General features: G+C 58.2%; 5 protein-coding genes across 5 annotated transcripts; 2 read left to right on the forward strand and 3 right to left on the reverse strand.

The window, feature by feature from the left end:
• Nucleotides 1–4,048: 4,048 nt before the first annotated feature.
• On the forward strand, nt 4,049–7,187 carry GGS23DRAFT_251623 (fungal-specific transcription factor domain-containing protein). The gene is made up of 5 exons (XM_051512267.1): nt 4,049–4,247; nt 4,313–4,719; nt 4,781–5,378; nt 5,435–5,792; nt 5,853–7,187. Exons 1-5 carry the CDS (start codon nt 4,171–4,173, stop codon nt 7,104–7,106), a joined length of 2,694 nt encoding a protein of 897 aa, XP_051368860.1. The 5' UTR covers nt 4,049–4,170; the 3' UTR covers nt 7,107–7,187.
• A 1,373-nt stretch (nt 7,188–8,560) lies between these two features.
• Nucleotides 8,561–11,155, forward strand: GGS23DRAFT_582781 (PLC-like phosphodiesterase). Its single transcript, XM_051517246.1, has 4 exons — nt 8,561–9,218; nt 9,385–9,935; nt 10,116–10,223; nt 10,317–11,155. Exons 1-4 carry the CDS (start codon nt 9,077–9,079, stop codon nt 10,851–10,853), a joined length of 1,338 nt encoding a protein of 445 aa, XP_051368861.1. The 5' UTR covers nt 8,561–9,076; the 3' UTR covers nt 10,854–11,155.
• Nucleotides 11,156–13,466: 2,311 nt separating this feature from the next.
• GGS23DRAFT_607120 (GPI biosynthesis protein Pig-F) lies at nt 13,467–14,273 on the reverse strand (the record flags this gene model as incomplete). Its single annotated transcript, XM_051519998.1, has 2 exons — nt 13,467–13,865; nt 13,926–14,273. The coding sequence occupies 2 exons, from the start codon at nt 14,271–14,273 to the stop codon at nt 13,467–13,469; spliced, it is 747 nt and encodes a 248-aa protein (XP_051368862.1).
• Nucleotides 14,274–14,787: 514 nt separating this feature from the next.
• GGS23DRAFT_582792 (Translin) lies at nt 14,788–16,669 on the reverse strand. The gene is made up of 4 exons (XM_051517247.1): nt 15,863–16,669; nt 15,695–15,794; nt 15,481–15,626; nt 14,788–15,391 (listed from the first exon to the last, which is right to left on the reverse strand). The coding sequence occupies exons 1-4, from the start codon at nt 16,041–16,043 to the stop codon at nt 15,081–15,083; spliced, it is 738 nt and encodes a 245-aa protein (XP_051368863.1). The 5' UTR covers nt 16,044–16,669; the 3' UTR covers nt 14,788–15,080.
• Nucleotides 16,670–16,971: 302 nt separating this feature from the next.
• GGS23DRAFT_251762 (ankyrin) lies at nt 16,972–21,409 on the reverse strand. The gene is made up of 2 exons (XM_051512268.1): nt 20,036–21,409; nt 16,972–19,980 (listed from the first exon to the last, which is right to left on the reverse strand). The coding sequence occupies exons 1-2, from the start codon at nt 21,280–21,282 to the stop codon at nt 17,082–17,084; spliced, it is 4,146 nt and encodes a 1,381-aa protein (XP_051368864.1). The 5' UTR covers nt 21,283–21,409; the 3' UTR covers nt 16,972–17,081.
• Between the last annotated feature and the right edge of the window lie 869 nt (nt 21,410–22,278).

A 22,278-nucleotide genomic window follows, 5' to 3' on the forward strand; every position in this document is an offset into this window, starting at 1 on the left:
ACGGGTCCCGAGTGCGGGCTCGAGTTGCTGGAGGGATGCAGCATGCGGTAACTTGACTTGACTTTGCCCCGGCAATGGGACAGTCTCGATCAGCCTAGTGCGACGAGGATGGCGTGGTTAGGACTTTTTGGAGTGCATCGCATAGGCCCGGGCGGGATTCGCGGTGCGGTACTTGCGGGAAGATACGGGGGAGAGCGTCGAAGAACCAAGCCAACATATCCCTTTCTAGAACTCGGTAGGCTGGGGGCTAGCCAGACCCGGGGTTCGAGGAGCTATCTCGCCAAAGAGATATTTGGGCTGCCGCACCCATGCATTGCGTCCGTCATCTACCTGTCCAAGGCGCCCTCCTCCAGCAGGTCATGTGCCTCGGTCTGCGGACGGATGGACGAATCGCCTGGCTCAGGGCCTCCGTGCCTTTCTCTCTCTCTCTCTGTCCGTCTCTTGTGTCCTGGCTAGTCTGTTTTCTGCCGGGCCTCTCGTCGTGTACCTGCTGCCTCCCTCGCCTTTGTTGTTTTTCTTCTCGTCGGCGTCTTTCGCTCTCGCGTCCCCACGTCGCGGCGCGAGTTGGCAGCGGGCGAGGCGGCGGCGCGAGCTGAGGCGACATTTGCCGCGATCGACGCCGAAGACGGCGGGTGGATCATACGGTCGCAATTCCATGCGAGCCACAGTTCTCGCGTATCTAAGAAACCTGGGGTAAGGAACGTCACGTACTAGTTGGCGACGACAGTGAAGCGATGTACGTAGGCAAAGGATCTGAGGTGGTTACAGTACCTTCTTGGGTACCTACCTCCACCTATAACTGCGTATGCCAGGTATCTGCATACCTGACCTAGGTATGTACATACCTAGGTAAGTAGGCACCTAGGTACATGCCTACCTGACCTATTATTGGCGGAAATCCCCTGGCTCGGAATGGGGCACGGCTTGTCCGCGTCGTGGCGGCTTACAACCTGGCCACCCTCTGACAGAGGAGCGTGACCAACTTCTGATTCATCTGACGCTACGCAGTGCCTTAGCAGAGACTTGATAGGGAGGGACCACGGTGGCAACCCGGGATCTCTTTACTAACTGCGCTAGGTTGCTAGGTAATACATGTGTACTCGTACTATAGAGATCCACCAGATGATATATAGAGGTAGGTAGATGCTATAGTAGCACATTACCTCTCCGTGGCTGACGTCGCTCCTCCTAGCATCCACAGCACCTAACGTAGCACGGAGGTACCTACTGCTGCTGCGTATGGGTATACTTGCTCTTCCGCGTATCGCACCATCTCCTACGTCGGGACGGGCTAACCCTACGGAGGTCTCGCACGCGTACCTCCCAACCCTAGCGGCCGGGGGGGGGGGGGGCCCTCTGTGGTGGTGTCATTCTCTCTCGCGATGCAGAGATGACGTGCCAAGCCCCGCGTGCGAGAAAGAGTACCGGCCGCGTCCTTGGGGATATCGGATACTAACCTGGGCTGGGAGGGAGAGGAGGGATTTACGTGCCTCCGTGGTGTTGGCGGCGAGAAGGCCTTACTACGAGTACAGGGAGGGAGGCACCTAAAGTACCCTAAGGTCCCTGAGGTAGCACCTAAAGCATCTGACCCTTGCTCGTCCTCATCTGGTACCCGGTAGAGGGTGAAATTCCGGGGCTGATCCGGCTAGGTGGTAGGTAGGTATGTGTACATGCATACATACGTAGATAGGTACCTAAGGTAGGTAGGCATGTACCTAAGATATATATGTACCTAACGTTAGGTACCACATGTGCATGCATTGTGCAGCGGTCGGCACCAATGGGCGCGCGGCGAGTTATGCGTGGTCCCCGCCCGCGACGAATGGCCCTCGCCCGCTCGTAATCAACCGCCTGGTGCCCTCGTTAGCGCCTTGCGTCCTTTCTCAACAAGTTCACAAGTTCACAGTCCCTGTTGCGGGCGACGACCAGGGCTAGCGAGCGGCCATGCCGGAACGGGGATGACGCGTGGAGTAGCAGAGCGTAGGGGAGGCAACGCAGGTTCCAAACTTCCATATGAGCGGCGGATTCCACCACGCCATGAAACGTGGAACCGGCCTGGTCCTGGCCGGGCCAGGATTTGGCCCGTCGGACCTTGCGGGCTGGACGAGTTCACGCTGTCAGTCGGCAGTGCCTGGCAGCGGATTGTGAGAGGTAATAGTGGTTCGTTGGTAGTGGTTATTCCCTTAGGCGGTGGTACGTAGTCCCCGGTTCGATTGGCCCATCCCCCAAGAATTCAACTACCTGCTAATGGGAACGCATACCTGCTCATACGTCTTGTCTGTCCTGTCAACCTGTAGGAGGTAGGTACCTTAGGTACCTATGGGCATGTACCTGTAATGGTCGCAGGCCGCCCGTTAGGTGCATATAAGTATGTGGGTGAAGTTGCGCTAACACATGTATGCCCTTCCTTCCGCTCCGGGGTCCGTCCCATTCTGGCCTGTGGCGTGCACGACTTCCATGGCCCATACGGTATTGAGAATTCGATGCCGTCCAGCTCGGGTGTATCCACATGGCAAAAACCCGCTGCCAACCTGATCAATTTCCGCCAGATAATGTCCGAGACATGCACACCACACACACACACACACACACACACACACACACACACACACACGCACACACGCAGCGTCGAGCCCGAGGCGGCGATAACGTAACACATTCCCACTGCGCACCCGAGGTATTATGTATACGTCAGGTACCTCAGCTGCGGTATATAGGTGATATGAGTAGAAAGGACGGGCAGACGATCATATCCGGGCCTCACGCTCGCCTGGTTAGGTAAACAGTCCATCCATCCATCCATCCATCCATCCATCCATGGCCTCCTAGGTACCTAACCTAAGGCATCTAGATAGGTATCTATATATATATATAGATAACGATCCCGCCCTCCCCGTGACTCGCCTTCTCGTAGCCTCACGCGCCGTCGGTCGATACCCGCAGCCTGCTATCTCTAACCCGCCTGCGTAGCGTGCTCGGGCGACGGACGCCGCGTGGAATTGCTCAGTGCTCGGTCGGGACGTAGCCGTGTCGCCATGGATTCGCATGGGAGAAACTTCCGTCGCCATATGTACGTAACCTAGCTAGTGGGCGGTAGATCGTACGTAGATAGACCATGTAATAGGAGACTGCCTGCCTGCCTGCCTGCCTGCCTGCCTGGGTACCTTACCTGGTAGGCTATTTCGGTCCGGGCTTCTGCCTCCTCTCCTTCTCGCTCGCTCGGCTCGCTCTCTCCTATACCTAAATACTAGGCGGGCCGGACAGATCACAGGCAACCTGCCTATATTAGCTACGCCAGGCGCGCCTCCGCAGCTTGTCCAGGTACCTCCCCGGGCAACCTACCATAGATATGCCTGGTGTATGCATACGTGCGCTTGGCGGGTCAGAACACCTCCTGCGTACCGTATCTATCCACCCGCCGGTCCCTGTAGCAAGGCTAGGCTGGGTTAGGTGTACGAGAGCCGAGTTAAGCCAGGAGGAGAGAGAGAGAGAGAGAGAGACAAAGAAGTATGAGTATACGCATTGTATACGAGTACCCAATGTACGTAGGCAGTACTTCTCCTCTCGTCCCCTCCCCCTCCCCCCTTGTCCTCCCCCGGATTCGTTAGCGCACCCCAGTAGTGCGATACCCCGCTGATTCGTATGGGACGGTCTGGAGTAGTGGGCATTGATCCCTCCGTTTCTCGCTATATGCCCTCCACTAATTTGTCGTCCTTGTCCCCACGCAGTCCCAGTCTTTCCGTCTCCTGTTTTTTTTTTCTTTCCCTCAGCCCCCGATCCCTTTCCAAGCCAACCCTTCCGACCAAACCCTTCTTTTACCTGCCGTCTCCATCTTGCAACCAACTAGCCCACTCCACGAACCCGCCCCTTTCGCCTTTTTTCCTCTCGAACGAAACTCGTGCGCCTCTCCCCCCCCCCGGACCGATTCCCACCGTAAAAATAATACACCTCTTCTCACACCGCGCGCGTCTGGCCAGAGGGAAATGAGCAATTTTCGCATCCGCCGCTGAACAGCCGACACCCGCTACCGAAGCTGACCGGACACCGCTCCGCCACCAGCACCCGGCGAATGGGGGATTTGGGGCTCCGTGTCTTTCGCGAATTCGACCAACCGACCGCTGGCCATTTAGAGACGTTGTTCCGGCGTTATATCGAGAGTAATCGCCCAAGATGCCCGGCATTCTTCCCATGAAGGTGATCAAGGTGGGCACCAGCTCGCAGAGCCGCATCGCCCAGGCCTGTGACAGGTACGTGCTGCGACCGTCGGGACCGAGACCGCCTCGACCTCGCCTGCTAAGAAACCCTGCCTTAGATGTCGAAGCAAGAAGATCCGCTGCGACGGCATCCGCCCGTGTTGCTCCCAGTGCGCCAATGTCGGGTTCGAGTGCCGCACCAGCGATAAGCTGAGCCGGCGAGCCTTCCCTCGAGGCTACACCGAGTCGCTCGAGGAGAGGGTGAGGCAGCTGGAATCTGAGGTGCGGGAGCTGAAGGACCTGTTGGACGAGAAAGACGAGAAGATCGATATGTTGTCGAGGATGCACGACCACCGCCAGCCCTCCGTCGGCTCAGCCGGGAGCCCGAGGGTAGTCGAGTTAAAAAAGGACCCTGGCTCCCCGCCCAAGGAGGATACATTCCGCGTCCAGGCTTCTCCGCTCCTGCTCGGCGTCGAGAATTCGGACTCGTATTTCATGGGGCCTTCGAGCGGACGTTCCTTCATCGGTGAGTGCGGGGTGGGCTCGTGCTGACGGTCCGCAGCTTTTCTTTCTAACCATGCCTCCAGAATCGTTCAAGCGCAAATTACAGGAAAATGGAAAGCCGTGTTCCGATTTCAACCCGGAGGCCTTCCTTCATATACAAGGGTGCTACCCTCTCGTTGCCCAGCCGCTCCCTCAATTGACGAGGGTGCCGCCGCGCCTGTTCTCAGACAGATGCGTAAACGTTTATTTCCAGGAATGGGCGCCGCTCTTTCCCGTCCTCCACAAGCCTACGTTCCTCCGCCTATACGAGGAATTCGTGTCCGATTCCGAGAAGGTGAAGAATAACCACAAGCTTGCCCAGCTCTACCTCGTCTTTAGCATTGCCTCCCTCTCCAGCGACCTGCCGGATACAGAGCAGATCGCTGCCTGCGAGGCTCAGTGGCAAATGGCGCTCGAAGCCGTCATCATGGACAACACCATGCTCACACTGCAGTGCTTGGTCTTGGCACTTATGTATTGCACCATCAGAGCCGACTATAAGCGGTTGCAACACTACAAGGGCATAGCTGTCGGATTGTCTCACAAGCTAGGTCTACACCAGAGCCAGAAGCGGTTCTCTTTCGGCGCCCTCACCATCGAGACGCGAAAGAAGGTTTTCTGGACGCTTTACACCCTCGACTGGTAAGTTGTCAGGTGTTTTGATGGTCTCTTGTCCTTAGGGCTAACAACCTACCAAGCTTCTCGGCCGCCATCCTGGGTCTTCCCAAGTTGTTGAAGGATGACGATATTCATGCCGAGTATCCGTCCGACACTGACGATGAGTACGTCACGGAGAAGGGATTCCAACCAACTCTGCCTGGCGAGTATACCCGGCTGTCGAGCGCGCTGGCGCTATTCAGAGTGTCCCGCATCCTGGCCGAAGTCCTCGAGAAGATTTATCCAGCAGCCACATCCTACGAGTTGACCCTTCAACAAATCGCAGCGCTCGACGCCGAACTTACCGACTGGTACGATAACTTGCCTACGCATCTCAGGTTGAATTTCGTCCAGGACAAGCCGTCGGCAGATATCACCGGGAGCAGGTCCCCGATCCTGGTATGTCACGATGCGTAGAGGTGCTTGAATCACGCTGGGCTCTGATGCTAACTCGGACAGGCGCTGGCGTATTACTATATCCGCGGACTCGTTCACCGTCCGGTCGTGGGCTCAAACCTAGGGGCCAAAGCCGCGCCGAGTCTCATCGCGGTCGCGGAATCTAGCAAACACATCGTGCAGATCATCCAATTACTAGAGGAGAGGGGCATGTCATTCTCGTTCTGCCTCAACAAGACCGACATTCTCGTACTGTGCAGCACGAGCTTACTCTACCAGAGCCTGGATTTGAAGCACGAGAGTAAGCTCGTGAAGGACATAGAGCGACTCGTCAACGCCGTCTTTGACATATTGCTGAGGATGAAGGCCCCCGGCGCTTACGAATTGAAACGCGTCGCGTCGATGCTTGTCGCCATCGATGCTCCGAGCCCATCCCTATCGACGCACGGCAGTCCGGATGTGGCCATGGGGGCTCCTCCATCGAGGGCGTCGGCGCTATTGAACTTGTCGAGAAAGAAAACGCCTTATAGTTCCGGTCGGCTTGCGGGCGCGAGTATGAGCGAGACGGACCTCTTATCTCAGCAAGAGAAACTGCGCCGAATGACCCTGCCTAACGCGCAGATCGCCCGACCTGAGCTTCGCCACACGCCGTCGCGCTCATCGCTCGACGTCGATAGAGAGCAGGCAATGCCGCGACGAGATCATCGGTTCTCGCTATCTCAGATACAGCAGACCATGTTGCGTATGTCGCCAACGCACAAGTCCAGGCAGAACCTCGATTTCTTCTCTCTCAATAATGCCTCGACCCAGCCTCAGTCTTCGGCGTCGGCGCACGCTCGAAATGGTTCGTCACAAGCCATGACACGTGACCAGCCACATCAGACGCGATTATATCCCCCGAACCAGGCGGCGGCCAAGGGCGGCTCGGGCGGTGTCTCGGCAGCCGAGTGGGAGGCACTGCTGGGATCGATGGATGGCGGGCAAATCAATGTGTACGACGCGATATACGGAGGGCCGGCGCTGTCGCTCACGGAGACGCCGACGAGCACGACTACCACGATGGGCGAATGGTCGCCGGATTCGTGGGACCTGTCCGGATTCAGCATCGGCGAACTGACGACGACGAATCCGGCGCCGCCGCAGAGCGTGCTTAGCATCAGCGACGAGAGCCTCAGCTCCGGGGACGACCTCACGTCCAGCGACATGTACCTCCGGATGGGGAGCGAGGACTACCAGAGCGGGTTGATGGCGCCGCCGCGAACGAGCCACGACGGCGGCCTGATGCTGGAGGGCCTCGAGCTGAACCTGGGCATCTGAAGCGGGGCGACGGGACGCGGCGGCCGCACGCGAAGGTGCCGAGCACGAAGCATCTAGCAATACGATATCATGCACGGTCCACGAGGGATATCTATTCCACCTGGGTATATATGGCGTCGATATAGAGCGGGGTTACACATATGCGGGACGACTTGGTCACGATCAACCTGGGTCGCTGGGAAGTGTACGGCCACGGGTTGGACCTGGGTTCCTGGGTTTGGGTGTTACGGTGACGGCACGGCCCCGGGGCGCGGGCTTGTACACACGTTTTTTCTTGGTTGGCGAGTTATTTAGTCTGAGCGAGAGCGCGCGCCTACGTGCCTCCCTTGTCCGGCACATTTCTCTTTTTTTTCTCTCTTTCTTTTGTGGCCGCGTATCTGTCAGAACTACCTGTTTATACCTCGGGCGAGCGACTACGACAGACGTTTCTGTATAAAAAACAAACGAAGTAACAAAAAAAATAACAAAATAGCCTGGTTATACCATCCTTACGGGTTAGGAAAGACAAGCTGGGGACGGTGGGGGAAAAGGGGATAGGGTATTATTCTGACGTCTCTCGTTGCCTAATCTGACTCGGTTACGACTCCAACGACAAGGCGATGGACGGCGGTCCGGGGAGCCACGTGCGCAGGGAGAATCGTATGAATCAGACGCACTTTAGGCTGAAGATCCGACGGCGATGGGGATGAGACGGCGGGGGGTGGACGAATGGAACGGGTTCGGGATAGATTGTTGGAGTCTAGTGTAGTCTCAGCTAGCAGGGTAACCTAAGACAACGAAAATTAGCACGGCATCGTCGGAGCACTGGCAAATAGTCAGTCATGCAGGTCTTGTCGCGCGCAGCAGCTAAGGTGAAGAGAAGAGGTGTGTGCGGCCAGGAGGAGGAGGAGGAGGTTGATTCGGTGCGGGCAGGCCGACGACGCGGTGCTTAGGTGGCTCCCTTATTTGCAGCGATGTAGGGGTTTCGCCATCGCTGGGGAGGAGGGTGTGTTGTTGCGGGACAGGGGGATGACTGGTTGAAATTGGGGATGTCCACTTTCTATTTGCGTGCGGCGTCGATATCCAATCTGTTTTCCATTATTACTCAGCGAGCGGCGGCGACAGCATGATGGGACGACTGGTCACAGGGCAGGGGGGGGACCGCGGATAGCGCTGACAGGAAAATTGTTAAACTACCTAACCTAACCTACCTACCTTAGGTACCAAAGGTAAATACCTCCTTAGATTAGGTGCCTGTTAGGGGCTTCACCGCAGGGGTTTATGCCGTAGCTCAGCGCGTGCGTTAGGGCAAGGTGCCGGGATAGTGGCGTTTCTCTTCTACGCCAGCGGGATAATTCGAGGTCCCCTTTATCCCTACAATCGCCGATTAACTCCGGCGAGTTAAGTAGAAGAGGGATTGTTCCTCGCCGCCGTCGGACTGGATGATGACAAAGCTGCGCGACGAGCGCCTGGAGCGTTCCAGCTAAGCTCCGTTATCTGCGTCGAGCTCCCCCCTTCTCCCCTCTGTCACCTACGCGCTCTCCTCCTCCCCCTTCGCCTCTCCCCCCTCGGCGCGATTTTCCTGCCGCGCGTTCTGCCGTAAAGAGCGCAGAGATTGATTGTCTGGCGGTTGGTGGATAAGCCAGCAAATGTGGCTGCGGCACCGTCGGCATCCGCGTCTTTCCCCCTCCGGCCTGCTCACCTCCTAACCTCGCGCGTGTCACACTGTCGAGGTACTTAATTTGCATCATGTTCGCTTCGTGACGGCCTGCGAAGACGCACCAGCCACGCCTTTCTTTGTCCCCTGCCTGTTGCTGCCCACTTCCCTTCCGCTGCTCTCTCTCGCCGCTCCCTCTCTCTCTCCCTCTCTATTGCTAGCGAGAGAATAAGAGCAGACTCCGTCGGGGCCGAGAATGCGATCAAATTACAAATCATAAATTAAAAAATAAAGATTTTCAAACAGAAAAAACACACACCCTTCTCTGTCAGCCATGGTTGCCGAATCTGGGCTTGGCGGGCGCCCACCGCCTCCATCGCCGCTAAAGCACCCGTCCGAGGCCGCCGTAGCACCCGATGAGCAGACGCCGCTTCTGCCAGGCCGCAAGAGCGCAGCGACGGGGAGAGGGACGTCGGGTGAGTTGCTCCCGTCCGGACCGGGCGCGCTATAAGCCGGAGTCGAAGCTTCGCGGTGGCCGCGTTACGGTGGCGTTTCCGTGTGTTGTGTGCGCGTCCAAACAGGAGCGTTTTTTTTTTTTCACTGACATTGCCGGATCGCTCTCGTCCACCGCCCCGAACCCAGGAGCAGGTATTCCGGCGCGCTCTCCTCCCGCGCTCTCCTCGCGCGGAAACCATCATCACACCAACGATAACGGCGACGAAGTCGAAGAGGACGATCGCGATAGACATAATAACCACCGCGACGACGTCAACGGCATCCCGAGCGGCGAAGCCGTTGCTGCTGCCGCTGCCGCTGCTACTAGTGCGGATGGCCCCCCCCGCGCGCCCCTGGCCATCGCGCACCGGGGCTTCAGCGCCGCCGCGCCCGAGAACACGCTGCTCGCGTTCCGGCTGGCGGCGGCGGCGGGCGCGGCCGCGCTCGAGACCGACGTGCGGCTGTCGCGCGACGGGGTGGTTGTGCTTTCGCACGACGCGACGCTGCGGCGGTGCTTCGGGGTCGACGGCCGCGTGCGCGACCGCGACTGGGCCGAGCTCGCCGAGCTCACGACGATCCGCACCCCGACCCAGCCCATGGCGCGGCTCCGGGATCTGCTCACGTGGCTCGTGGACGAGGAGCAGGAGGGGCAGGAGGGGCAGGGGAAGAGCCGGTTGTGGGTTATGCTCGATATCAAGGTGCGTTCCCGGCGTGTGTGCGCATGTCTTGGCGGGTTGACTTTTGGACTTTTTGAGGGCGGGGAGCAAGCGGGAGGGGAAGTTGGTTTTGTGAGCGATTGTGGTGACGATGAGGGAAAGGAGCGGAGGATTATACGCGTGCGTGTTGCGGCTAGCTGACAATCATGATCGACACTACAGAACGGGGACGACGCCGAAGAATTGGTACGCGGGATAGCAGCAACGCTGGCGTCGGTGCCGCCAGGAGCGCGACCGTGGAGCGAAAGAATAATGCCCTGTTGTTGGAATGTAAGACTAGACCTATCATCCCACCCTGTCCCCATAGCCGCCCCCATATTTCCACCTTGCTCGATACTAACTTGCCTGCTCCCCCCTCCCCAGGCACAATACATCAAGCTGTGCATGCAGTACCTACCCGGCTACCCGCTCGCGAATGTGGGACTCACGGCGATGTACTCGCGCGCGCTGGCCGACCGCGTCCCGAACCTAAGCATCAGCATGCTGCGGTTCACGCTGGCGACGCCGATCGTGGGGCCGCGGTTCGCCCGCAAGATGCGGCAGTCGGGCCACCCCGTCTACATCTGGACGGTCAACGGGGAGGACTGGATGGAGTGGTGCGCGCGCGGAGGCTTCCTCGACGGCGTCATCACCGATGACCCCAAGCTGTTCCTCGAGGTGTGCCGGCGGGTCGCGGAGGGCAAGACCGCGGCCGAAGCGGCTGAGGACAGAGGAGAAGCGAAGCTGGGGAGCAGGATGGAGGCGTGGCGCAGGAGACATCTGAGCGTCGAGGCGGTCGTGAAGCGGGCCAGGAGGTGCTACGAGTGGGCCTTCTATTACGGCGCCCTCGTCCTCGTCACGGTCACCTTCTTCTTCACCCAGGGCCTGCCGAGTACGCAGGTTCGCAAGATATTGGGCTAGATCGGGCCGGTGTTTTTATCGTCCCTTTTTTTCCTCTCTTGGTGCGTTCCATGTGTACGTTTGGTCATCTGTCTGTTCGCGCTTGCAGGATACCCGGGACGGATCCGGGGTGGTAATACCAAGAATAATGGGACGACGCCAAGTGGTGGAGGAGCGTAGAACGAAGGCTCAGGAACCTGGGGTTTACAGGGCCGCCCAGGCTAGTCTGGAGTGGGGTGCAGACGCGTACGTACGTGCGAATCCCCCGCCCCCGGTTTAAGCACAGCAGTGGTATCATCACAATAGACATGTATTTGCGAAAACGCCCTATCAGGGCCGGGACCCTCGCCCCAGCGGTCATAGCAGGCCAGACAAGAACCCGAGTAGGTAGAGATCGGCCCACCGGTATCGTATGATAGGGATCGCACGGCAGCGAAGTCTGGGGTAGCTTACAACGGAGCGGGTTCTTAGAACGCTCACTAGGAGGGAAGGGGGCGGGGGAACATCACGAGCAGAGCAGAGCGTATGATTCTACTGAGAGATGAAAACAACTCGCATTTGTGCGCGGCCGCGGAGGGCACCCAGGCCCGCCGCGCTTCGTGCGAGGCTCGGATGCCTTCCGCGGGGCCTGTCTATCTTATCTCTCTCTCGCAGATCTACCGGCGTCTGTCTACCGCAACCGAGCAGCCACCACGAACGAAATCCGCCCAAAGGGGCCCCTGCCCGAAACCCGACGTAGAATAGGAGAACGCGAGAACAGCGAAAATCATGAATGCGACCGTCGTGTGCCACGCGATCGGGCGTACTCGCAGTCCTCAGCCCGGGCCCCTCGCTCCCTGGGCGCCGCCGCACGCGGGCGGCGGGGGTTTAAGAAGAAAAAAAACCCTCTCTGTGCGAGGAACGAAGAGAAGTCGGCCGGAGAACTAGGCGCGGAGAAGCGGAGAGAGGGACGCGTCGGGCGGGGGGGGAGGCGCGCGGCGCGCCTACTCTGCGACGGCGGCAGCAGCGCGCTTCTCGCGGCGGGCGCGCTTGCGTGCGGCGGCGACGGGCTCGCCGTCGGCGTCGGCGTCGGCGTCGTAACCGGGGGCGCGCTTGCGCTTCGCGCTGCCGCGACGCGTGTCGTCGCCGTCGCCGCCGTCGTCGTCATCCTGGGCGTCGGCGTCGGCGTCGGCGTCGCCGGCGTACTGGACGCCGGCCACGAGCGTCGGCCGCGCGTTGCGCGTGTACTGGGCGCGGGCGCGCTGCAGCCCCGGCGCGACGCGGCTGCGGCCGGACTGGCCCCAGCGCGGGGGCGCCGCGCCGCCGCGGCCGCCGCCGAACACCTCCGGGTGCGCGCGCTTGAAGCCCGGGAGCAGCTGCTTGGACCAGCGCTGGCTGCGGGGGCGTGTCAGCGGCGGGGATGAGGAAGGGGAGGGGGAGAAGGGGGAGAGGGTGCGGGGGCGAACCTGATGCCGTCCTTGCTCGCGCCCTCGTGCCCGAGCTGCTGGAACGTCCGCAGCGCCGCGTCCCACGGCACCCGGACCTTGCCGAGCTCGCCGCCGCCGCCGCCGCCGCCACTGCTCTGCACGTGCAGCAGCATCGCGAACAGCAGGTCGCGGTCCGCCTCCGCCGTCCACGTCACCGGCATCTCTCGGGGGCGCTGCGCGCGAGACCTGCGAGGCCGTCAGCGACACGGGCCCTCGGACTAGACTAGACTAGACTGTATGGGGGCGGCGGGAGGGGAAGGTGCGGAGGCGCAGGGTGGAACTCACGGACGGATGTATCGGGACTGTCGGACGCGGATCGGGGGATATAGGTGGGCGGCGATGCAGAGACGCGAAGGCGGATGGGATCGCGGATCCTGGAGAGGCGAGAGGGTGAGCTTGATGGTCGGGTTGACCACGAGGTGGAGAGAGGTGATGTGCGGCAAGTGAGGAGGAGGGTGAAGGAAAGAGGAAGAAGAGCAGCAGCGAGTGGCGGGCTGGGATATTACGTACCTTAGGTAGGGAAACAATAGGATGGCACAGGATCGAGTCGACGGCTGCTTTGCCTGAGATAGGGGATTCAGCGGATGTCTGATGGATGATGGAGACGGTGGAACCTGGGGAAGCTGGTGTTCCTAGAGGCTACCTCACAAGTAGGGTGTCGACGAGGCAGGACGAAGTAACTGGGCGGGTGCGAAGGCCGCGTAAGGTAGGGGAGCGAGATGTGTTTGCGTGTCGGCGAGTTCGTCCGGGCAACGGTGGGGGGGAGGTAGATAGATACGGCGGTATCTAGGTAATATCTGGAGGAGGGCAGCGTCGATGGAGTTCGCGTGCTAGACGCGTAAAGGGGGCCTTTAAGCCTCAGTGACTTTATATATGAATCGTTGTCGAAGCTGGCTGTGGGGAGAGGAAACCACTGCTGGGCGGCATAGTGCGGAATAGTGTAACGGCGGGAGGGCCTTTGGGGATGAGGAAAAGGGAAGGATGAATACAGGTTGAGAGGGAAGAAGAGAAGCAACTGTTCCTAGATCACGTCTAGAGAGTCAACCTCATCTCGATCCCGGATGCGCATTGACGATAGGGTTGGGGTGGTTGTAGGTATCAGCAACGAGCAGACTGATCTCGGTATATTGCACACTCGATACACTTGGTCTTCCCATCGAGGGCGACATCACCCTAATCTCTTTCCCAAGGCAAGGCTGCTACCTCCTATCAGTTTTCCGGCGAGGTACCCTATGTAAACGCCACACAGTATAGTCACAGGCCACTTCTGCCACTCTCGATCCCAATCCAGAGGAATCGGCACCGCGCCGAGCCAGGCTCCCACGCCAGCGCCCAGCAAGCCCCCAAACACTTCGTCGAGCGGGGCCCTCGCGCTCAAGATCTCGAGCCAAGCCTTGCCTGACACACCACGAGTGTAGAACAGCGGGAAGAGCCCGAGAGTGGCCAGATGCAGGGAGCAGAGGAGGGTGTGCGGCAGATGGGTCAGGAACGGCGCCCCGAAGAGGACCAGGACGACGTGGAGCGCTGGCGTTGCGATTGCCGACAGTATGAAAGCGATGAGGGTGGTCTAGGAACAGCGTCAGCTCCGAGCAGGCAAAGAGTCGTCGGGAACAAGGGGACCACCTACCACGGCAACACTCGGTCCGGTGCTCTCGGCCCCGGGCCTCCTCTTCTCGCCGGGCCGGATTTTCTTAGCGAGCTTTGCCGTCTGCGAGCCGGCCGGCGGCAGGCAGACGACGGCGTACAGGGCCTGGGTGGCCATGACGACGGGGGTCGCGTTGGACATGGCCGACACGGGGTCGGCGACGAGGGCCCCGAACCGCGCGAGGAACAGGCACACGAGCAGGGCGGCGTGGACGTGCCTCACGACCTGCGCCTGCGGGGTGGGCAGGATGCGGACGGCCGGCGTCGCGACCTCGTCCTCCTTCGCTTTCACGGCTGGGCCCGCGTCGGCATTCTGCGTCGAGGGCGACATCGTCACTGGGTTCGCCGGGATCGTCCCGGGAGTGCCAGGGCCAGTTCTCACCCTAAGAAGAAAAGAAAAGCAGAAAAAAAAAGAGTAGACGACGGTTAGGATTTGCGGCTAGAGAGAAACCACCAAGGAATAGAGGACCATCGAGATTGATAGCCAATGAAAAAGGCAGTGGCTTTCGTTGCCTTCTTTCGAGTGGAGAGGCAGGGTTAGGAGAGAATGAGCAGATGATATGCCAGAGGGCGAATGACTGTGAAAAGACGAGCGGTGGCACCAGCTGGTGAACTTGCCATCCCGGTACGCTGTATCTGGGTGTAAGGGGCGGATGTGTGGATGGATGTTGTTGTAGTTGGTTTAGCACAATACTAAGGTGTTAATTCCCGCGCCGCGCCGACGCGCTTCCAGTTAGAAGCTTCAATTGAGGCCACGCAGAGTGCTTATCGATAAGGCATGCTTATCAGAAGTTCCGGATACATGCATATCTTTCTATATGCCTTATGTACATACCTAGGTGGACGCCACTTGCGGTCAAGGCACAAACCTCACATTGCGATAGGTACCATACTAGGTCATTCATTGTCTAGGGTAGGTAGGTCTGTAGCTAATAGCTAGGCAGGTAGGTAGAGAATAATGCTATCGAAAACGCAATTTTTGGCTATTCGGAATTGTGAGTCGGAGGATATGCCATCGCTACAAACACAGATTATGTGGGCGCCATAATGCAAACGCAATGCTCAATGCCCCACCATCTCCTCACCTAGCTATGCCAACCGGCTGAGAATGAGGAGGCCCGCCACGACTACAGGTAGATCACGAGCTCGGCTCGGGCTTGGAGATCAGGTTCCGTAGCGATAGGTCGTAGATAACGTCCTCGACCTTCTTGACGTGGTACTTGACGGCATCGACGCGCTTCCGGACGATGTCGTTCTTGAGGTTGAGCAGCTGGAAGCCAGCAAACAGGTCCTTGATGAAGCCGCTAATCCGGACCGTCAGGTCCACGTCGCCCAACGTCACCGAGTTCATCGCCAGGCGGCTCAGCTCCTCCGTGATGTCGGTCAGGGCTAGGATGTATTCCTCGATGGTGATGTGGAAGGCGTCTCCGTCCTTGAGGTTGGTAGGCACTAGACGACAATGAGATCGTATTAATACCGAATGTATCCACGTTATTCGGAGGAGGGGGGGAAGGAGGGGGGGCCTGGACCATACATACCTCGTAAGATCTCCCCGACCTCCTCGATAGTGAGCAGGCGGCCGATCTCGCCCGGGTTGGAGTCGGTACCCAAGCCACCCAGCCAGGCGGTCAGCAAGATGGTGCCGACGACGCTCTGGACGGTACGAGACCATCTGCCGTTATACCTTATTGGCTCGGTCAGCAGCCCCGCGGGCATGCAAAGGGCAGGGCGGTGAGGTGGCTAGGCACCTACTTGTAGTAAGGGTACTGGGAGGCGAACTGGGCCAGTTCGCCCACGGTGTCGATCTCGGGCTTGATGCCATCGTCCTCGACCTGCTTCAGAAGCGGCGGCACTGTGACACACGCATTAGCAACACGCAGAGCGGCCTCAGAACAGCGATATCCTGTGTGTTCCACGCACGCTTGGAGCTGGGCGTCGAGTGGATGCGGCTGAGCAGGCCTTGGCAGACCGAGACCTGTCGGTTGAGGGCGGAGGTGAGCTGGTGCAGCCGGTCGCCCACCTGGAGCTCCTCCTCGCCATGCGCCTTGAGGTACTCGAAGATAGAAGGGTCTATCGCGTTGGAGGGGCCATCGCTCGCCATCTCGAGTACGTAGATGGGTGGGTGGGTAAATTGCGAGGCGTTGATGGATTGAAAATTTCAGATTGGATTGCCGTCCGTCACGGGCGGAGGAAATGCGAGCGCAACGCGTAATTCTAAGATCACCACCTAGTTCTTTCCCACCTCTTGGAATGCTCTCTAGGCTGGGTTTGCACAACGAATAGTAGCTCAGAACAGGTTGGGCTGAAATGTCTCTCCTCAATGCCATGACTTATCACGAACGACACGTATTTTGGGCGAAGACGGCGACGGATATAATTGTTACGCCTCCTCTCCCTCTCCCCTTACTCCCAAGCTACTCCCAGGCCGTTGCGCGTACTGCCGGCCACCGATTCCCAGACACTACCAAAGCCACGTCCTTCCCGACACCGATTCTTCTTTACGTCCCTAGTCAAGCTGGAGACCGCAATGAAAAATCCCAACAGGGGGGTTCGCGTCGCCTGGAGGCAGTGTAATACCAGGGACACGGTGGGAGCGATCATGGGCAAGCCCAGAAGACGCGCCCCCTCGGGGCAAAAATTAGAATAATCACGATTGAGTTCAAGTAGAACTCTTTCAGAGATTAAACTGAAAAGAACAGATACTACACTTGATCTAAGCCAAAAGGCAAAGAGAGCTGGAGAAGAAAGGGAAGAAAATTTTGAAAAGATCGGGAGGGGAGGCAGACTTTTATACTGGTTCGTGGGGCGGTCTGCGCGGGCAGAAACCCCGGGTGGGTCCTTGATGCCTGGGGCATCCATTTTGGTGCCTTAGGTAGTTTTTATGCTATCGTTGCCCGCTTTTTACATATGACCTACTAGATAGGTACATATCTGCACATTCTGCACGCACCCATGTAGTGCCCTCTTGGTGGTATCTCGTCAACTCCTATCACGGCCACGTCAACCTGAATATCCCTTCCACCGCGGTAAAACCGCCAAATCTGCTGGCAGCTCTACCCACAACGCCCGCCCACCATCTCCGTACCTATAGGCACCCGCGCCACGCCGCATTTTCCACCCGAGACCGGCCGGATCCCTCCTAGAAGACGTCGCGCACGTATTCGCCTTGGCTCTTGAGGCATGTCGTGAAAACGTCGATCTTGGCCCGCTGCACCCAGTTCTCCCAGCCCGGATACCGAGCGTGCGCCAAGATGACGATTCGGTCCCCCAGCGTCAGCCCTCGGATCCAGACGCCGCGCTCGGCGTCCGCCGCCGTCATGTCCATCAGGTTCCACGACAACTTGTGCGTGTGCCACTGCCAATTCGCGCCGCGGTTGTGCACGAGATAGATCTCTCGGTTGGCGCCCCCTTGGTCCTGCGGGCCGGACAGCTCCTGGTTTAACACCGAATTCTCCCGCCGATGGACGTCCGCCGTGAACCAGGTCCAAGTCACCCCCCGGCTGGGATCGGAACAGTAGCCTTGGTCGTGACCGGTGATCTCAAACACCACCCGACGCACCGGCCTGGCCAATCGCCCCACGATCGCCCTGCTCATCAGATACGGCGTCGGCGGATCCCCCCATCTCCTGACCTCGCCATCCTCTTTGAGGCTGATTCTGACGCTGCTTGATCGGACCCAATATTCCGCCATATCGAGAATGAGAGATGTGAGATAGGCAGAGCTGTAGCCCTGCCGCGATGTCTGTCCCCCCAGCTTCCGCTTTAGACACAAGGCTGCCTCCACGATGTCTTCCTCCCCCCTCGGCCAATACTCGGGCCTTGTGGTTAACTTTGACGAAGGGCTAGGTTTGCTAAGCAAGTCGTGCCCCCAAGGTTGCTGCTCTAGCCACGCGATGTCGTCGGCGTCAAGGTCATCATCGCCGAATTTAGCGAGGGGATAGTGAATCATGACGGCTAGAACCTCCGGATATCGGTTTTCGATGGCTACTATGGCCGCAACAACTCCATCGTCGTCTCGCGCATTGATATCGGCCCCGGCCTTTAAAAGAGTCGAGCATGCGTCCACCAAGTTTTTGCTCGTGGCCACGTGCAAGGCGGTTTGTCCGCAATCATTACGCAAGTTCACGTCGATTCCCTCCTGGCCTAATAGAGCCGTCAGCGCATCTAGGTTGCCGCTAGCCGCCGCATAATGAAGGGGCGAGTTCCCCTCAGGCCCTGGGACATTGTACAAATGAAAACCAGCGAGTTTCTGCAGGATAAATTCCATGTTCTCGGGCCTATTGCCGCCGGCGGCGTGGTGCAAAACTGTTTCCTCGTTGGGGCGCTTGGGAAGCTCGTAGTTGAGTTTGCTCAACAAGGTTTCGATCATAGGGGTATCGGCAACCCGAGCAGCCAGGTTCAAGCCGGACTCTAACTGGGATGGATAAAAATCGGTAAATCCATGCTGCTTGTGTTTCTCAAAGATCGTTTCGACGGCCTGGATATGCTTCAGGCGGATCGCCCCCTCAAATGGGGTGTCGCGCTTCCTATCACGCCGTTGTAGGAGGCTATTGGCGAAAGGGGTATCTAAAAGCGCTTCTAGCATCCGAAGCGGGCCAGACACCGTGGATCTATCCGGATTTTTAAATCTCAGAGACGAGTCCGAGAGAACCCAGTGCAGGGCCGTCCTCCCTTCACAATCGGATGCTAAGATTGCCTGATGCTTCAACTGAGGTGGCCATGGAGCGTTCTCGTAATATCCCATCACGCATTCAAACACGCTATAATCGGCGGTCCGCACAGCCTCCATGAGTGCCGTGTTCGCGTAAACGTCGGTCTGGACAAGTAGACGGCTGATTGCGTCCCGTTTCATGATCGCGTCTATCGATGCTGTCTTGCTCGGCCCCTTGGTAGTGTGAGCCCATTCGATAGCAGCCTGGAGAAGGGTTCCGCGATATTCGTTTTGAAGAGGTTGATAAATGTTAACTCCGTAGTCCAACAGCGCCTGCAGGGTACCGAGGGATCCGTAGGCGACCGAGACGAACGATGGCGTCCAGCCCACGGGACCCGCTATTGGCAAATGGGCGTCGAGCTCGATCGCTGGGCTGCTCAGAAGAATCTGGATAGATTCAACAGAGTTGTCGAGGCAAGCCCAGTGAAGGGCGTTCCCGAACATTGGCTTTTGATAGTCCGCAACCTTCCCTTCATTCTCCACCAACCACTCGAGGTTTACCCCGAATGGGCGGCCCTCCGAATTATGCCGGAGAACATTGAAGAACGCAGCTATATGTATCGCTGTGGCATTCAGGGTGATGTGTTTGCGGGTATTGGGGTCTTGCATGAACCCTGGTATTCTCCCATGTATGTTCAAGAGGATCGCGGTCGCTACGCGCTGGACATGCTGTGGGTTATTTAGGAGAGCATGGAGCATATCCGTGGTATCCTGCAAAGACTCGTCGTCGCCGTGCAAATCCTGGGCGCGCAACTCTTGGCGAAAGTGATACCCAAAATTCAGGGCCGCGTACGTGAAAAAGGGCATCTCTTCCGACGAAGACCAGATCTGGGCTAGTTGGCCACCTGCCGGGATGGTCAGTTCCTTGAACCCTAGCACCGTGGTACAAATTCGGGCTATGTCGCCATGGCTATGGACGAATTCGTCCGTTTCTCGCAACGAATTGAAGTACTCTTGGGTCGTGTAGTGGACGAATCTCACGGTCTTGCTCTCTCCCTCGACAACCACCAGCCCGGCACAATAGTTAGTGATGTCGTTTTCGTCAGCGAGGGCGTCTTCGTCCAACCCTTCGTCCCCGGGCTCGACGGCGAGGGCACACAGGAGCTCGGCCAATTTAAGGGGTCGCCTCGCGGAGCAAACCCAGCGGATCACCCCCAACGCGAAGGACTCTATCATTCCGCCCTGGTCCCGAATCCGTTCTACGGCGCGGTCATAGGTTTCCTTGAGGACGTTCTCACCACGCGGAATGTGGCGGAGCTCGTCCTTCAAACCTTTTAGAGTGATCGCTTTGCTTATAGAATCCAGATGCATCCTGCAAAGGAGAAACCTGATCAACGGTGTCAGCGCTAGGCCCTGGATAGTCAATACTATGACGAACTCACATTCCGTTAGCTCTCTCGATGATAATACGACGGATATCCTCTTCCAGTTCTGGTCTCCGGCCCACGTAGCTCCACAGCTTTTTGTTTTCGCGTATCCTCGCGTTGATGTAGGTGCTCATGTCTTCGGTGGTGGGCGCAAAGTCAAAAGCTCGCACGTCGGCAAGCCCGCAATCGTCAAGATGCTTGGTCCGGGAGGTGATCAGCACGTTGATCGGGGGCTGTAAGCTTTGCAGTCTGTCTAGAAAGACGTTCCTCTCGCTTTCGTCGCCACATTCGTCGAGAGCGTCGATCACGACGTAGAAACGCTCGAGACTCCCGCTGGCTAATTCGTCTCGTATCATATTCACTATCTGATTGCTGCTTGGCGACGACTCGTGGCGGGCCAACACTTCTCCAAAGGTCTGATCGATCTCGGTCGCGGAGGGTCCCCGGCGACGGAACATCTGCGCCCAAAGGTTCCCGAGCAGGATCCACGCTTTCTGATCGTGGCGCTGGCGGTAATCGAAGTAGAGATACGCGACGCCAAACGAGCTCGTCCCGCGCGCTTTCTCCAGGAGGTACTCGATAACGGCCGAGGCCATGACGGTCTTGCCGGCGCCTGGCGCCCCGGTACACCACATGGTCGCGCCGTCAGACTGTAGCCAGCTCTGGAATTCCGGAGAGTCGAGGAACCACTGGCCGGTGCCGTGCTGCCTCTCTTGAAGGACAGTGCCGTGCTTCTCTGAAAAGCTGACGGGAGCGTAGTGCTGTATTATGCGGTCCATCTTGCCGGCGAGCTGTTCCTGTTCCGCGCGGCTGTTGAGGGCCCTGACACCGTCATCGATAGCCTCGGTCGTCTGCTTGATATCTAGCGAGAGCCACGAGTTCAGAAAGCTGTTCGTACGCGCTGCCGTATCGATGGTTTTCTGTATATCCTTCTCCATCTGTATAAACTTGGCTCGCGCTAAGAGGCCCTTGGACCGGGATTTTTCGAATCTCTGAGAGATGTCGACCATGCACTCCTCCAGCTCTCGGATGAGGTCTCCGGGACCCGGAGCATTCCCGTGAGGCGCAGAGCCGCCGGCGTCGGCGCCGCGCCGCAGCATGGCGTCCTTGACTTGGTACAGCAGCGGGAGCAGCATGCTCGATGTCCGGCCGAGCTCGTCGATCTTTTGCGGGGCATTTTTGACGTCGATGCAGTAGTTGACAATCTTGGCCGTGCAGCTGATTAGCTGCAAGAGAGAGGCTACCGAGCCTATGACCTCCATGAGCGAGTTGCCCTCACTTTGTCGTCGGGCATGTGGCGGCAAGGCTCCTGTAATACCCCCTCGCACGAGACAATTCTAGAGGATGGAAAGAGGGGTACGAGGTAGGTATATGGACAGCCCCGAAGACAGAATTCTACCTTGCCGAGATCGAGAGAAGAAGATCGAGTACGTGCTAAAGCAACGCGGCGACATGACTCAACTCTCGTGACTTCTTGTCGGTAGGTAGATGGATAGGTATAGCCAAGTATATCACCATGCCATTATATTTCCGACCCCAACTCACACCCCTGTTATCCTCCCGCTGCCCTGCCCCTATATCACGTCAGCCGCCTCCTTGCGACACCAATCTTGGTCACCATCACCAAATACGTAGGCATGTATTATGCACAGACTGCAGCCATGCGTTCCTTACACTGTGTCCCCTAGGCCTTGCGCCTGGAATCTGCAGGTTCTCTAACCGATGAGGTTCAACCTCCAGTTTCAGCGCCAAGCCTCGTGCCGTATCAAGGTCTGGTTTGCCGATCCGCACACAGACGAGGTACGCGAATCACACATAAACTAGAGGTCTCGCTTCAGCTCTAGTGGAGGTGCTGTAGAACACCCAATCAAAGTCGTAGCAGCGGAGGCCTTCCTGAGACCTGGAGAGGGTGGATGGGTGGGTGGTAATAAATGACTGTCAGTTCTCACATCCAATCCATTCCCAAATCCGTGACGGGCGCCCAAATATATCTATCAGACCATATCGTAAGTGTCGCTGAGAAGGCCTGCATAGGAGCGATTGATCAGCAGCAGCAGCTCCCCCTCTGCCCCCCGAGCAATTTGCTCGCGCCCCATGACCCTGCTTCAGATAGGTAGTTACCTATCTACCAGGGTGCGATCCGGCGAAGGAGTTGTCCAAGTTGATATATATTAGAAAGTTGTGAAGCCTCAGTTGAGCCACGCATCAGCAAGTTACGTAGATGGCCGGCAATTGTCATGGACAGACACAGCATTAAC

Source organism: Durotheca rogersii, assembly GCF_024521655.1.
Source record: "Durotheca rogersii strain YMJ 92031201 chromosome Unknown GGS23scaffold_26, whole genome shotgun sequence".
Lineage (NCBI taxonomy): Eukaryota > Fungi > Ascomycota > Sordariomycetes > Xylariales > Xylariaceae > Durotheca > Durotheca rogersii.